The 17,476-nt window shown below is 28.0% G+C and overlaps 1 protein-coding gene across 5 annotated transcripts in view; it reads right to left on the reverse strand.

Moving 5' to 3' along the window:
- LOC136969588 (neuroglian-like) overlaps nucleotides 1-17,476 on the reverse strand; it is a 146,973-nt gene that overhangs the window by 104,737 nt on the left and 24,760 nt on the right. For all 5 annotated transcript variants that reach the window (XM_067263815.1, XM_067263839.1, XM_067263832.1 and 2 more), the window contains exon 2: nucleotides 2,267-2,496. In XM_067263815.1, the coding sequence (XP_067119916.1) occupies nucleotides 2,267-2,490 (224 nt within the window). In that variant the 5' untranslated portion in view covers nucleotides 2,491-2,496. The remainder of the gene's footprint in view (nucleotides 1-2,266; nucleotides 2,497-17,476) is intronic.

The raw sequence follows: 17,476 nt of genomic DNA on the forward strand, positions 1-17,476 counted from the left end.
TTTGTAGGAATTCATTGTTATTTGCTTTTTCTTCATAGTTTTATATGGAGTAAATTCTATAGTTTAATGTGATATTCTAGTATTTCTTTTGTTTTGTTTTGTGTAGATGTTAGTCAATTTTATTTTGTTATATTTTTAAAATGTTATAAATATTAAATAAATGAAAAGGTTTTCAAGTTGTAAATATCCCTTATTTCCATTTTTTGGGCAAAAATTCGAAAACCGGTTAAAACTCGTTTCATAGAAAAGTTGAGATTCAAAAACTGGTTTTTTAAAAAGTTGGTTTTTGTATAAACCCTAGTATAGAATTTTCAATGAATATACCAACTAATAAAACTAAGCTATTAGTTTAACTTTAAAAAATAATCTAAACAAATAAATTAAGATAAAAATGAAAGACATTTCTCATGTACAGGTATCCCTTGATTAATGCAGTTAATTAATCCCTTGATCCTATCACATTTATCAAAATTGTGTTAATCAGAATATGGTATCTATGTTAAGTAAAGACAACTGGCAAAGCCATGTAAATTTGTAGTGCTGCATCACTATATACATTTTTTTCATATGACTTTTGTATACGTTTATGACCTTTGTGTAATATGTTTTGTTAGTCCATGCCTGAAATTGGAATTATAGAATATTTTTCATTTGGGTAGAACCACCTTTTTGGGGTGGTGTCGTCTGCCATGCAATGATTGGTTGTATGATGACCACGTGAAGGGTGTGACATAGTATGATGGCGGGATGTATAAATTGACATCCCATGTGTGGATGAACTATCTTTTTCCTAACTGGGACTTGGATCAGACGTACAGAGGCTTGTTTGGAGTGGAGACTGAAGTAGAAAGAAAGAAAGACATGACCCGGTTTGGATGACTAGTAGCAAACCACTTGAGAAGCAATCAGATTGCATCGTAGTAAGTTATACGTCATGATAAATTATCATTATCATTAAACTGAGTGTTTGAGGTGTATAACCGGATAAGAATAATATTATCATTCTCTGAGCTAATCAGTGAACCACATGGCTGAGACTGTTGAGTGTGAATTCTTGGACCCCTAAAAAGGTAAATTTGTTCTCATAATAAGAAGATTCGGTGAGTGACCTTCATCTGTAAATTATATTGTAAATTAATTATTATTAAGATCACACAATTGGCTCCTCATAAAGGATCTATTAATTGTCGCGAGTGTTGTTAGTTGTATCTGGTAGTGAGTAGTGTAAGTTCTGATGTATTTGTCTATTATTAAAACTTTGTTAATTGAAAGTCAAGGCGTTGTCTATGTAAAGTCCTCATGCATACATTTTTACCCAACTTATTGTCTGGAGTACTTTTGATACTTCCTAGACACTACAAATCAAAACTTCTGCTGCATATATAAAGGAATTGCCACAATTAATTTCACACATTAATCAAAACCTGCATTAAACAAGAGATACCTGTAATGGGAAAAAAAAAAAAACAGTTCATAAAATTTCCAAGTAACATGCTAAGAGAGGGACCATTTCATGAAAATCAACAGATTGCCATATATTTTCAGTCATGAAATTTCATCTAGGTAGTTTCCTTCATAATTATTTATAAAGCTGCAATATATTTATGTGATTGTATTTATATAGTATTTTGTTGAAAACATTATCTGAATTTAATTAAATTAATAAATTTTATTATCATTTATTATAAATTTTTTAAGAATGAAAATTAATTATATACATTGGCCAGTAATTGTTTCCTACACAGTAAGGTCTAAACTGCTGTTTATCAGTAAGGTCTAAACTGCATGTCACTTGTTTATCAGTAGCTAACAATCAGATGATGATAAATTGATACTAGTGGTTGACGATACTATACCAGTAGTTAACAATGTAATGCAATGCAAATTCAAGTTTAAAAATTAAAATATTTAAAAATTATATTTTCAATTATAAAATTTTTATATCATACTATATTCATATCTCAATTGTATTACAGGTATTAATATTCAAATTGCAGACTTTTATGAGATGTCTACTCATTAGTCACAAATATCTTACGTTGAATAAGATGCAAAATTAACATATTGCAAAATTTAAAACATTTTTTATATATTTACAAATAAAAGATTTTTCTAATCTCCTAATAATTCCTTAAAACTTCTTGTAATTATTTCAGAAAAAATATCAAAATCAACTAGTCTATAAAATTTAAAAGAAGTTCTGTAGTAAAATAATTGACTTTTAATATTTCAAACAAGATAAGTCATAATCTATTATTTTACTTACGTTGGTTGAGGATTTCCAAATGCTTGGCATTCCAACATAAATGGCTTGTCTGGTTCGTCCTGATTTTGTGAGACTTGAAATAATTGTTCTGTAGATGGAGGTTGCTTGACAATAGTGGGTGGAAATGGAATTGTTGTAGCAGATTGAGTTAATGACAGATCAATTAAAATTAGTTTAATTAGTACAATGTAGAGCAGGTGATATACCTGCCACCTCCAAGCCATTTCCAACTGTAAAGTAAATTCAAAATTTTATTATTTATAATATTTAAGTTAAAAAATGTTTTTAATTTAAAAAATTTATTACTTAACAATGTTAGTGAGTTAAGTTAAAAATTCAAATATATTGATATATTGTCAGCTTTTTTCAGTGTGCTATGACAAAATACATAGCATACAATCACCTTTTTTAAATATTTTTATTCTATGACCCATAATCTGAATATAAATCCCCACAGCCCTTTTGGCTTTTGAACAGGCATATTTTACATCCACTGGTCCACAATACCTGACACAAAATGTATGGGTAAAAAAATAAGTTTCAGACACAAATTAATAAGATTGTTTATTTTGTAAATAAAACATTGACATATTAAAAGATACTGCAAAACTGGATAAGATTATAATAAAAGCACCAACTATGATTACCATATAATCCGGTTAAAATGAACAAAAATTTATTATATGAACAAACATTTTCAACTGTTTTTAAAAACCAACTTCAGGTTACATTGAGTAAAATACAAAAAATAAAATTTAAATAAAAGAGAACTTGCTTAATCAATTTACAATTTTATAATATTTATAAAAAAGTCAGTGGGTGAGTATGAGTTTGCTTCTTATTCATTAGTTCAAATTGAGGCAAAAGTTTGGAAATTGCAATTCACATGTTTTCAACATTTGATTGCAATCTGTATCTTGGTTATGATGTCTGCCAATGCCATAGTATGTCGCAAAAGGAATCAAAAGTTGTATCCACTTCTAGATATTCCTGTTTCACAAAGCTCCAAAACTCAGATAATGAAGAAGAAACAAACTTCAATTTCAATGTGGAGTCTCACAAAATATCAAATTGCTCATTCTCAATGATGGTATTGATGAGAGTTCTGTACTGAAATAGTCTTTGATCCAGTTATACTGCTCAATCTCTTCTTAAAAGTATTTATCAATGTAAACACTGACTGATGAGCCATGTTAAATAGTCTACAAACACAGACATTAGTTCTTCACTTAACTCCAAATCATTATCATCTAAACATATATGATAGAGCATAAAACCAATAATTTACATCTTTATCATCCAACTTTTTTCCACAATAGTAATTTCTTTTTGAAAACTTAAATTTTGTCTGACAATTGCATTATTACTGCCTCTTGTGCCATAGGTAACAGAGCAGAATTATACTTATCAGAGGTATCTAAATTAATAAGTTATGGAAGTGAGGATCAAATGAAGGTCCAGGTAGCATAACTGGCAGCACAACCACATGATAAGCAGGAGTTATGGTTTTAAGTCCCACTTTGAACTGATTCTTTTCCTTCAGAACCTTCTAAATTAATTATTAAAATATTAATTTAATTATAATTATTAAATTTAGCAAAAGATGACACCTAACACCTGCCTCCAGTGCCAAATTATTTAGCATTTAATTAATAATAGCAGTAATAATATAGTCCAGATATGATTTGGCAATCATATGGCTTTAATATATAACTACCAGGTTTGAATGTTGATATTTGTGGAACTATGAAATTTTTGACTTAGAAACAGTAAGACAAAAATAATTGAAACAATGGATATTTTATAAGCGATAACATATACAACCAACCTGATAATTACTTCAAATAAATATAAAATGAATAACTGAATTCTTTTATTGGGCTATTTAAGTATGGGACTTGAATCTGCAACTCCTGCATACCATGCAGACATGTTGCCACTTATGCTACCCAGACCTTTGCTCAATCTTCCCATTAATTAATTAATTGGTCTAGAAGCAAAATCTGGACAGACGTTTAGGTAGCATAATTGGCAACACATCTGCATAGTAAGCAGGATTTGCGGGTTCAAGTTTTGCTCTAGGCTGATCTTTTCTTCCAGAATATTCTAAATTAAATTTATTTATTTCTAATTATTAAATTTGGCAAGAGATGGCATCCTAATCCTACTATCTTTAGCCAAATTTCTTAATAATTAATTAGTCTTAAACAGCAGGATAAAGGAATCTGGCTGTTTGATATTTTATATGCACTATATCAATTTTAATACACTATAAGAGTCTGTCAAAAATCAAACAAAAAAAGATGGAAGAAAAAATATGCTGATGTGAACAATGATAATTAAAACAGAACATATCAGTGGTGCACACAGGATTTAATCTTGGGAGCCAAGTTAAACAGATAAAAAAATGTTTAATACAAATTCAATAAAATTCCCATCTTATATGACCAATAATTCTTGACTAGTATAGAAACAGAAGACATGACACAATATAAATTAAAACTGAATTTTAATTAAGAAAAGCTTTTTGGAAAATTTTCTAGTTTTTTTTTTTTCCTTTTTCTTTGAAAAATCCAGTCTCTTCTGGGTGTGCCACTACATAATACTGATGATAAAAATGCATCAATATAAACAAAAACTCTTGAGAAACAGGAAAACTAGCTTTCTTTAATAGTAAATTTTGAATAAAGATATAAATCTAATTATTAATTATAAGAAAATAAAATGTAAATTTAAATTTGATATCTTTCACAAAAGATTTTGAAAAATTCATGAATATTAAATATAATTGTTAAAGATATAGTTATTCAAAAACTGGCATAAAAAGAATAAACACAGTGTTTATATAAAATCAGAATAATGCTTATTATATATATTATACAATATAATACAGTATAATGTATATATAATAAGCATTATTTTTCTTTTATTTTAATAACTTGTAATCATAATAGTATTTTATGATGGATAAAATACTATTATGATTACAAATTATACAAATAACAAGTGATTCATTTAAATAGTTTCAAATATTATTTATTTGCAATTATTCAATAATATTCACTTCTTGAAATATTAGATAATGCATTATTCTAAGAACCATATAACTCATGCAATTGAAACACCATTGAGACATCACATGAGAAACTTTGTATTGTAAGCATTGATGTTTGTTATCAAGTAACTCATATTCACTTTCTTATCATTGTCTTTGTTTTATTCTCAATTTTTATATCAAACATTTTCTTTGTCTTTTGGAAGCAGTTTTTATTACCAGTAAATATATTAGATTCAAACTGTGTATAGCATTTAGTTTCCAATTACAAATAAAACCTCTTTCTTATTAAACTGTTGATGTGATAAATTATGTATCAAAGCTCACTCTGATATTTTTGAACTTCTTATTTATTATTTTTATATTTGTCATTTTCAAGAGCTTTGTAGCAATTCTAAAATCTCAAGAATTACTCAAAAACAATGCAATTCAGGAAACAGAGTATCAACTTATTTTACCTTCAAATGCTCCTCAGTAATTTTATATACTGGTATTTATAATGGAATCAGTTCTGAAATTTAACTATGAAATCTTTATTTTAAGAAGAAAGAAAAACAAGAGATATATTTGATACACACTAATGTCTACTAAAGGAAGAAATAAAATTAAATGTTAAGAACTAAATTCCATGATATGGTGACACAAAAATAGAACAAGATATCCATCAGTCTGCCTTCATTTAAAGTGATCCCAATAAAAAGAAGCAAGAGTAGTTGATTGTAAATTTATAGTTATACATTATCAATGAGAAGCAGTACAATCTATAGACTTATAAGTTTGTAAATTAGAAAATCTCTTATAAATGATAGTATTTGTTATGACTTTCTATTGCGATAAGTAACAGTAATATTCAAAAATTATATTTATTACATAATGTTTCATTATTTATTTTTAGTAAATATTCACTAGTTTACTTCATTTCTATTTTAAAAACTAAGTTATACTTTTAACATGGTGCAATTACCATAACAATACATTTTTTAAAAAATTAATAATTTAAAAAATATATATTATATATATTTAGGATGAACATTGATATAATTGCATCAAGATAGTTTAAAAGTACACTTATTTCAATATTTTAGGAATTTAATATTAATATTAAAATAAAAATAATACTAGTTATCCAAATTTACTCAATTCCTAAATATCTGAGTTTATAAAGCTCATTTCTAAATGCCTTTAAGCAGTTACTTTTGTTTAGATACTAATTAATCATCATTATATAACTCTTCATTAAACTGCAGCTTGGAAACATTCATAATTCCAATAAATATTAAATTGGTCTCTAGATATAGTAAAGGAATTGTGATGTTTGGAAATATTTCAATCAATTCAATTAACTATCTCAAGTGAAACAAAATATTATAAAATTATCAGTTTTTAGTCATAAAATAGTAATGGTGAACAATTATTAGCTTTATGAAAAATTATTAAAAATCTTGACTTTCTGTAATTTGACCTCTTTTCCTGACTCATTAAAATTCTTGAATTCAATATATTATCCTACTTCACAATATAAAGAAAATTATTCTTAAGACATAAAACAAAACAAAATTATAGAGTAATTTTTTAATTAGTTTATTATTATTTGAGAAATATTATTTAAATATTTTAAACTGATTTTATTAATAAATACTGTAACAACTTCTTTTCAAAGTGATCTCTATAGAATCTTTAAAAGCTTTGGAGATTAAACAACAAAAGAAATACTAACAAAATTGCGGTACTACGATCTTAAAAATACTAAATAAAGAATTACAGTTCTCTATCTTAGAGATATGACTATCCTTTTGAATAAGGCATTAAAACTAGTTCAATTAACCTTGTCATAAATCTCTTTATTTAGCCACAATAAAAATACTTATACTGTATATTAGTTTGAAAAATAAAATCATTTTATCTTAAATATTGCAAAGGATTCTAATATCTCATAAATTTTGATAGCTGTTATTGTTCAATGTTGAATTAAATAATGATAGAAAAAGTACTGTTGAATCTAATAAAACAGATATAATGGTAATTCTTATTTACTTTCAACTCTTGATTTAAACAATTTTATTTTCTTTATAGATCAATAAAATTATATTTACTTTTAATATATATTAAGCATCTTAAATAAATACTGTATATATATAAAAAATATGAAAACTAAATAAATTTGTTTTTGCTCACTAAAATTTATCTTACATTATTTATAAACATAACTTTATATATATAGAAATAATCCAATATTAACATCCAATTTTTGATATATTAAAATCATATCCATTTTTGCTTTATTAGAGCATTAAAATAGTTTTTACTAACTCTCAAATTCTTACAAAATTCAGATTATTCTGAGAAGGTTTACATCTATTCTTGATACTATTACCATAATTTAAGACAGATAATCACTAGTTTCATGCCTTCATAATTTGAACTATTAACTGTTACAGTTACGTAAGTAACAGTTTTTAAAACATCCAATATTTCTTTGAAACTTAGTAACAATATCTCATCATGGCCAATATCTTAGAGTTAACCCTTTCCCTCTATTGGTTTGGTCTGACAGTATTGCACACTAGTGGATGATTTGAAATTAGAATTGTATTCATAACATTGTTAACAAAAAGTGGTCTGGCCATAGCTGAGTCAGCAGACTTGTTCCTTTGGTCTTGCTCATTTGTAATTTTTGCTTAAGTTTTGTTTGTGGCTGAAATTTTGTCTTGAGTAATTTTCTAATTAATTTAGAATCTTGAAACTATTTTCATGCATTGCATAATGATAAGCAAATATAGCTTCTTTTAGAACAACATTTAAGGTCAAATTTCAAGATCATCTGCCAGAAAAATTAAATACCTTCTAAAACCGATAACCGGTGCGAACTATTTTTCGAAATGGCGAACGTTTTCACTGCCCCTCCTGGGCTCTTCCTCAGGCAATTCTGGATTTGATAATCGAACAGCATAAATAAACACATTCCATTTATTTATGCTGTTTCGATTATCAAATCCAGAAATTGGCTTGAGGAAGAGCCAGGAGGGGCAGTGAAAACGTTTGCCATTTTCGAAGATATAGTTCGCACCGGTTATCGGTTTTAGAAGGTATTTAATTTTTTTGTTTACAACCCGTGGTGTAGAGGCATAATGATAAGCAAATATAGCTTCTTTAGAACAACATTTAAGGTCAAATTTCAAGATCATCTGCCAGATTTAAAATAAGTTGCGACATTAAATGATGAAACACAAAAGGGGGCACAAGCTATAAAAAAGGGGAATTATACATTATACAAGAAGCTTCAAACTAACTACTTATTGGTCTCATGTTAACACTTCTTATTTATACTCTTGTGTGCAACTGAGTTACATTACACAATGTGCAACTTACATGATCACTAAGTGTACAGTACATATCATAAGATTTTAAAAATTGTAGCATAGGGCATACAATAAATTACATTATTTGAGATTATTATCAGTTCTCAATAAGATGAAAAAACACAGATATGTTTTTAATGGCATGTGCTCCCTTTCCATCTGAGTTGCCCTTTTCCTAATCACAAAAGGTGTCCCAAATTCCATTATTAACAAACAGAGAATTCATGACTTCTAGCTTATTCTGCAAATATAAAAGAAACTAATGAAGGATATTTGTCCTTGTCTCATGCAACTTCATCATATGCTCACCAACACTCGACCTTGAAAACAAGAAATGTTCCTTGTTTTCAAAGCCAAGTTAGCTCCAATTGCAACCAGTGTTACCATGTGGGACATTGATTTGACATTGAATCATAGTTTGAAACTCAATCAACAATGATAATCCTTTAAAATGCAGTCTTTTTCTTTAAACTTCTAATGTTTTCGGTCTACTTTATTGACCTTCCTCGGGAAGCTTCAATTTTCAGTCTACTTCTAACGTTTACGGTCTACTTTATTGACCTTCCTTAGTTTAAAGCTTCTTGCATAATGTATAATTCTCTTTTTTATAGCCCCTTTTGTATAATCTGCCTCCTTTTCTATAATCTGTGGGTACCACTGCAACAGATCCATATCTTTACTGTGTCAATCATCTGGCAATCATTTAATTTGTTGTTCTTGTTGTTTTTACATTTTAATTTTTCTTCCAGCACTAAAAGATCTTTTCTTAAATCTCTCATGGTTTGCCAGGACCCAGAGCAGCGATGGAACTTGACATATATGAATCAATCTACTCAATAAAATTTCCAAGTCAGCTGAGCCTTGGAATCAACTCAATTTGTTTCCTCAAACTGTTTTTTTACTCACTAACAAGTAAGACATCCAGCCATCTTACCAATATCATCAAATTTTATGTATAATTAAAGTTTTCTTAGTTTCATTATCAGTGTTCTTTATCAAAATTTCTCCTTAGTTTAATAAAATATGTTTATTTTTCTCCCTTCATAAATTGAATTATACAACTGTCAACTAATTGCCATTAGAACATCGAGGAGTGTTCAGTTCTAATAATGAGTTGATGTTCTTTCCTGATTGTTAGTGCTTGTTCTTTTTATCATTGATTTGTAGAGCCACCTTAATAATTGTTGGGTCATAAGCAAAAACAAATTTTCAAAATAAAATATTGAGAGTACTAAAATTTGAAAACTGAAAAATTTGAAAAGGCTTTTCAAATTTCTAGTGTTACCGCCCGTCCGGTTTTCACCCGGACAGTCCGGGAATTGACTCACTGTCCGAGTGAAATATTAATTTTGTCCGGAAATTTCGTAGAAATTGTGAAATTACGATGAAACAAAGTTCTTGCAAATATTGTTATAAATTTACCATTTGAACAACGAAAGACCTCACACTAACTGAAACTCATCTGCCATTCCGCCATGTTACTCTATGCTAACGTGTGACGCGCAACCTGCCTCTCGACCTTTTTTTTTTTTTATTTGCTTGTATGTTACTCCTACATAAGTACCTAGTCCCTAACTGTAACTGATTTAGAACCAGCATGCACATTATTCTTCGCATTGTAAAATGACACTGCGCATGCGTCAGGAACTTCTGTTCGACAAACCTGACCTGCCGTCCGGGTCAGCGATTTTGTAAAGGTGGCAACACTACTGTTGAAACGTTCTTGTTAAAGCCTGTTGTCACATTCTATTTTACACAAACTTCATAAATTTCTAAATATAAATAGATAGGCTATCTGTTTCTGTGTAATAATTGAGTGATTGGCTATAAACATAATCTAATAATAATCTAAAATATAAAATTTTATAATTTACGTATGACATCTTATATAATTATTACGATAAATAATTAAAGGAATTCAAAGTGGAGGCATGAGAAAGCTCATAGGGGATCAAAAATCGTTAAGCAATCTACATATTTAAATTCCCAAAAATATCATTTCTGTTAAATTTGATTACTTAATTTTATTTTATAGTGAAATATTCCTAGTTGATCGAAGGTTTCATCGGTAACGAACGTCTCAAGCAGGTCGTACGAGAAAGCTCTTGGGGTGAAGAATCGTTCCCATTTTCACTAAAACAACAAATTTACGTACAAAAACAAATACTTTAAACAGGTCTATAAGTATCCGTCGTTCACATTTTATTATTTATTTGTGAAAGAAATTATTGTTCCTTTTGTTATATTCCTAACATTGAAACATTTTTTGTATTCATGCGTGCAGAGAAAGAGAGAATATTGAGTATGCCTGCAGGAGAACGCCTGAAAGAATTTGCACACAGTGATATACAGAAAGAATTAAGCCCGATTTAGCTTTCTTCATTTTTAATATTATTTTGGAGACTGTTGTTCTACACCCACGTCTAAATTCCATTGACAATCCATTCAGTTCGCAATAAAGACTGTTTGACCTCCTTTAATGCTTTACTGCAACAGAAAAAAGTAGACTAATAACAAGGCATCTAGCATATATTTTATTTTATTATTAGAAATACTTGAAGAAAATAAGGAAAACCTACGTGTATTGTGTAATCGTACATACAAGTATAATTTATAAGAAATATACGATATATTTTATATCTCATTTTTTCATAATACACTTGAATGCAATGCAACCATTGAATTCAATGCAATAAAGTAAGCGTTTAGGAAAAAATATCAATTTATATTTCTAATATTACTTTCATATCATTGAGTATTATTATAGAAACTATTTTGGTATGGTACAAACGTCGTGGAAAAATCGTTTTTTCAACATTACCATAATTACAAAACATATCTAACTATATAGATACAATGTTGATCGAATGTATAAAAATAAAAATATACATTTGTTTTATATTTATTTTAGATTCATATATTATCTCAAAATTCATAAACTCGTGTTCATAAACTTTTCAAAACACATTTTTTAGTCAAATAATTGTGTATTGAATTCTTTGTGTAATCAATACTAATTTAAACTAGTTATATGTAAGCATCTCCTATAATACTATTTTCAAAATAGTAATTAACTCAGGGTAAGAAGAAAACTCATTTTATATAGCCTAACTGGTGACTTTGAAAATATGGCGTTACTCTTTTAAATAAAATTGTATCAAAATTGTACTGAAAGTTCACAAATCCCAAATGAACGACAGTATAAGAAACACCAGCATTGCTTTAGCCATATCTTCTTTTTCGCTCCTTCCAGAAAGAAACTATTGATAAATTTGTAATTTTCTTTTCAAGAATGATCTCACTGTAAGAACTCTCATGACACTCTGACATCTGGTTCGAATTTTGTCTGGAGCAAATTCAAGCTAGAATTTCGTTTCTGTTATGAGTCAGATTTATCTGGAATTGATAATACAAAGACGTGTGAGTTCAGTGGCGGATTAGGAGATTTACAAGGGGCGAATGCCCCTATAATTTAAACATTATTTTAAAAAGTATTTATATTATATATTTTATTTTAAAAACCGGTAAAAATTCCACTATTTAAAGTTTCTAGTTACACCATTGTGAATTTTAACTTAAAAAGAGAGAATCGAATCTGCGCATCTGTTTCTCCTTTTATAATGGTAATATAATATTACTCATTTATAATTTTTGTATTATGTTATATGCACAAGGCTTATGCTTAATTAAGATACAAGTATACATGAAAACAAATTACATACGTATATAAGCATAGACGTAGATCCATATGAGACAGAAGGGACATTTCCCCAATATTTTTGTGCGATAAATTGTCCCCCTTCCAACATATTTTTACTTTACACTATACTACAAAAATTAAATGTAGAAACGAGTACTGCATACAACAGGTAATTTACACCTTAATTTTTATATTCACTCAAAACTTGACAATGAGAATTTTTCTTTTTGTCATTGGCTCGTTCCCCCAATATGTACAGATTTATGCCCATGTATATAAATGTGTATATGTGTGTGTGTGTATGTACATATATATATAAATCACGTCATCATTAAATGAATAATCCTATTTTTCATCTTCAAGACTAATTTTAATTATGGCCCACAACTGAATTACAGTTTTGGAGTTTTAGTATTTTAATATTAAGCTATATTATCTAACATTTCGACTTTTAAATATTGGATTGGCGAAAAAGTTTGTGTAGTCTTTAATATTTAAACAGATTACTGCACGAACTTCCGTACGAACTTCCTGCCCAATCTAATACATTTCTGGCATTTTTGTCGATTAGGAATCGATATAAAAGGCATTTTCACCAATCGGAAATCCACCGTGTGAGGATATCGTCGAAACGCAGGGATTCCCTCACAGCGCAGAATCCACGAGACAGCCATAAAATAACGATTTCCATATACCGGAGAATCTCATTGGAAGAGTAGCGGTAACCTTAGCTGATATCTCTATGACAAGCATAAAAAAAAAAGGCAGCCAAAACCTAAATGCGACCCAGTTTTCCCAGAGTGACAAACAGAAACCTAATCACCATGACAATCTATTAGTTATATATTTTTCGTAGTACTAACGTCTGGAGAATTTCCAGGTCATCTGGACCCTAAAGTTCAGATGGCCTGGAAATTCTCGATTACTAAAAATAAAAATCCAGCAACGAGTTGCTTAATTTTCCCGGCAACATTTAAAACTGCATGTGTGACGCCATCTGTTATGATATTTTATTTTAAAAACGTTTTATATTTTTAACTATTATAAAATGGCAAAAAGCTTAATTTTGAAGGTAGAGTGGGTTTTGTAAAAAATTGCGTAAATGCTAATAACGAATAAAACCGTCATTAAGTCCAACCCTACTCGAGATATGATACACGTTTCCTTTATCTCTCCACCCCGTCGACTTTTAAACACCAAAAGTTAATATCATCAATCCCCCTAATACATAAACCTCCCTGCAAAATTTCAAAAATTTTCGACAAAAAGCACAGGAGTGCTTTTGTTTATTAGGCTTCAAAGAGGGTGAAGAAAATCGTGCCCACCAAACACACTAACATCATACCAAATACATACCAAACCCCACCCCGAAGTTTTTTGCAGTTCTCAACGTTTCAAGGTGTCCTAAGTCCAAAAATGTAAAAGTCTTGGGGGCCTTTTTTGACCGAATGCCATACTTTCCCTCTGTTATATATAAAAAAACCAGATAAGTAAAATTATATGGAATAGTTTTCATTAAAATTGCAATCTCTAAGAACACTGTGCTTTCAACACAGTTTTTACATTATATTTCTGTTTTACTATAATTCCTTGTCCTTTTGATATCAGCAGAGTTCTAACTTAAAACAATCTCGAGAATAACTTTCTGGATATGATACGATGCTTATACAATAGAATAGAAATAGAATTATTGATGTGGTAAGATGTATATTTACAAATGATCACTTTCACTTCTTCTTATAAGCAATCTGTATATTTTCGTTTAAAATCGAGTATTTTTTCTAAAAATATGACTTTTTCCACTCCGCTGGAATCGAATTATTCTGATTTTCTCATTCTTTACAATTTTTTCCTGCCAATTTCAATATATCTCGGACTCACTGTGAATTGATAAGATTTCAATGATTAAGTAATCTTTCTGTACAGAGAGATTACTTTTATCTAATTCTGAACGTTATTTATTGTAACTATTTTATCATCATGGGATATTTTAGGCTCGTCACTATATTATACACTTATAGAAAAGATAACGTGCTCCATGAATAAACTTTTTCTGCACAGATATCATTCTATAAACATGCAGAATGGTATCTGTCAAATAATTTCTCTATGACTTATATAATAATTAGAAAAACTGTATTTTTATAATTACAACTGTAGCATTTTTTAGAATTTATATATGTAGGCCTACACAATACATATAAATTAATTTCCGTTTACGAAATTATTTCATGATTCATTCTATAGACTAAATTATAGAAAAACATGCAAATTACTGTATTTTGAGATTATTCCTAAAGAAAATAATTTCCAAAAAGTTTGGCATCGAAACTTTAAAAGAAAAATAAAAATTCCCATTTAAAATTATTAAAAATATATTTTTAAATTAGTAAGATCAACAGTAATGATTCTAAATGTATAAATAAAAGTTCATCAATACTTTATAAAGTTTGTACAGTTCGTTAAATAAAAGCAATAAATCGTAAATGCCGATTATACTCGTAATGTTTGGACAATTTCGTAATTTTATATACCAATTTCACTTTTAGATAATAATTTTTTATATTTGCGATTTACATACATTAGCGGAATAAAAAACGGAGAATTGAAATCCTTTTTTAATCAAATAAGTAATAAGGAGAAATAAGTAATGTCTTAATAACCAATGTAATGTTGACATTATTCTAATTTCTAAAAATAATACATATATATAGCTCTATTTATCTTATAAGAATTTCTAACGAATAATTGAATTATTGAATAGAAATTCTTATTCAAAAAAAATAATGTAAGCATAAAAAAATTATCAATAAACTGTTTCTAAAATCAAGACAAAATGAGTTGTCATTTCACAAAATTTCATATTATATCCGGCGATCTATTAGAGAAAAAGTAATAAATTATCCTTTAAAAAAAAACACACACACACACATTGGAAGTTTAACGTATGCATGCTTTTCCGAACATACGTATTGCATAAAGGAAAAGATATCTTTTACAATAAAAACCCATGCCAAAATACTCTTTTTGAATTGAAATGTTTTGACATAAATTTGGTTGTTCTGGTGTGTTTATATCATTAAAAAACTGAATGCATCTACTCTAATAGAAAATAATAAAATATAAAAATTTATAATAAAATTTCGTTATTTTCACGTGATAATCATTTATTGATTTTAGTATGATTCAATGTCGTAAATAAGCATTAATAATAAATTTCGTTCGCAACCGAATCAGCTTAGCAGCCATGCTTATGACGGATCACATATTACAGATAAAATTATATGGTACTCTTCTATGATGGTGTAAATTTTTGAATTAATATCGCCTTATTTTCATAGTCGATCAAGCAGTCGTCCCCGTAGGTTTCAAAAATTCCCGTATTTTTTCCACTGTAAAACAAGACGTATGCATATATACGTAAAATGTAAGTAGCAATATTTATAAATCATCATAAAATAGTAAACATATATTAATAATTCCAGTAGTAAAAACTCATCAATATAAATATAATAAAATCATACATTTAAGCATTGATCAAGAAAGAAAAATCATTATATTCAGTAAATGTGGTGAGAAGAGAGAAAATTTTGTCAAGCAGAACTAACTTTCCAATAATAAGTTACTGGCGATATTAGATACAAAACTATTTAAACCATAAAATCATAAGTGGCGTCACGGCTCGCTTATGAAGCTATTTTTGAAAAGGAATAGCATTTATGAAGTAATAATTTAGATAAATTTTCTTTGATTTCGTATAACTTATACGTAAACTTGATGCGATCTGCCATTAATTTGTTATTGCCTGTATCTTCAACCTTTATAATAGTATACGATGTTCTAGAAGAGTATAGTGTCTATATCCTAGAACATGACAATAAAATATCACAGTATTTTTCGACAGGATCCCTGATGAATTTAAAAAGCTACACATACATAATAAATTAGTCACATTTTCGTCGGATTCCGAAATTCACGAAATTCGCCAGAAAATTTTTTTTTTTTTTTTTTGGCTTCAGATATGGACTATGTATATAATGCTTTTATAATACATTCGATGTTTATTTAATATTCATAGATTAAAAAATTTAAGTCAGGAGTAAGTTTTAATTATCATTTATTTTTACTATAGAATTCAATCGATAATACTCATGTTTTTTCTGAAATACTTTTCGTAATACATCTACATTTATTTTCTTAAATTTAACTAATATTTGAATGTAATCAGTTTTAATTTAATTTATGTTACCTGATTAAATTTTGTTATCAAATCAATTGCAACTGTGGTTTTTACAAGTTTTTTAACTCAAAATAATATTTAAAACTTAAAATTACTTTAAATACATATAACTTATATATAAATCTTTGATAAACAGAACTTCAAAATAACGTTTTAATACAAATATTTAATTCTTTCTAAACAGATATTTTTCACAATAATAAAACAACAGCTTCTCCTTTTGATCTTTTGATAGTTTATTAAATATTTAAATCGAATAAATTAACAAATATTAAAAATAAATCTTCCGGAATAATTTTATATTTTTTACATTGAAATTTTCTTAACTGAAAGAGAATTACTAAAACCATCAGATTAGATATTTAGACAATTGAAATAAAGAATGAAAATTAGGAATATCCTTTTCAGAATCGTGGGACAAACAGAAACGATTATAATAATTTAATTCTTGAGAGAAAAAATCTTTGGACTTCCTTAGAATTGATCTAATGTGAAATTACAAAAATGCATTAAACAATAAAGACAAGATTAAGTTATAAATAATTACAATAAAATCACGAAAATTTACGTTTCATAATAATTATCTAAAATAAAATTTTACTCAAATGATAAATTATTTTTAAAAAGAGGCATAGTTATTATATCTTTATGTCAGTTTAAAAACTTCGCTAACAGATTCTAATGTGATTTCAACTTAATTTTTAAACATTTTTTTAATAAACATCGAAGGAAAATAGATACATTGTTCCTTTTTTTTAAAACTCTTTGCGCTTTGAGGTACTGAGACGGCTTTGTTCGTGCATATATCGTGGGTTAGGCCAAGCCCATAACAGGGACGATCGAATGGTAAGAGACT

The sequence above is a fragment of the Centruroides vittatus genome, unplaced genomic scaffold, assembly GCF_030686945.1.
Source record: "Centruroides vittatus isolate TY-2023 unplaced genomic scaffold, ASM3068694v2 contig_1035, whole genome shotgun sequence".
In the NCBI taxonomy this organism is placed as follows: domain Eukaryota; kingdom Metazoa; phylum Arthropoda; class Arachnida; order Scorpiones; family Buthidae; genus Centruroides; species Centruroides vittatus.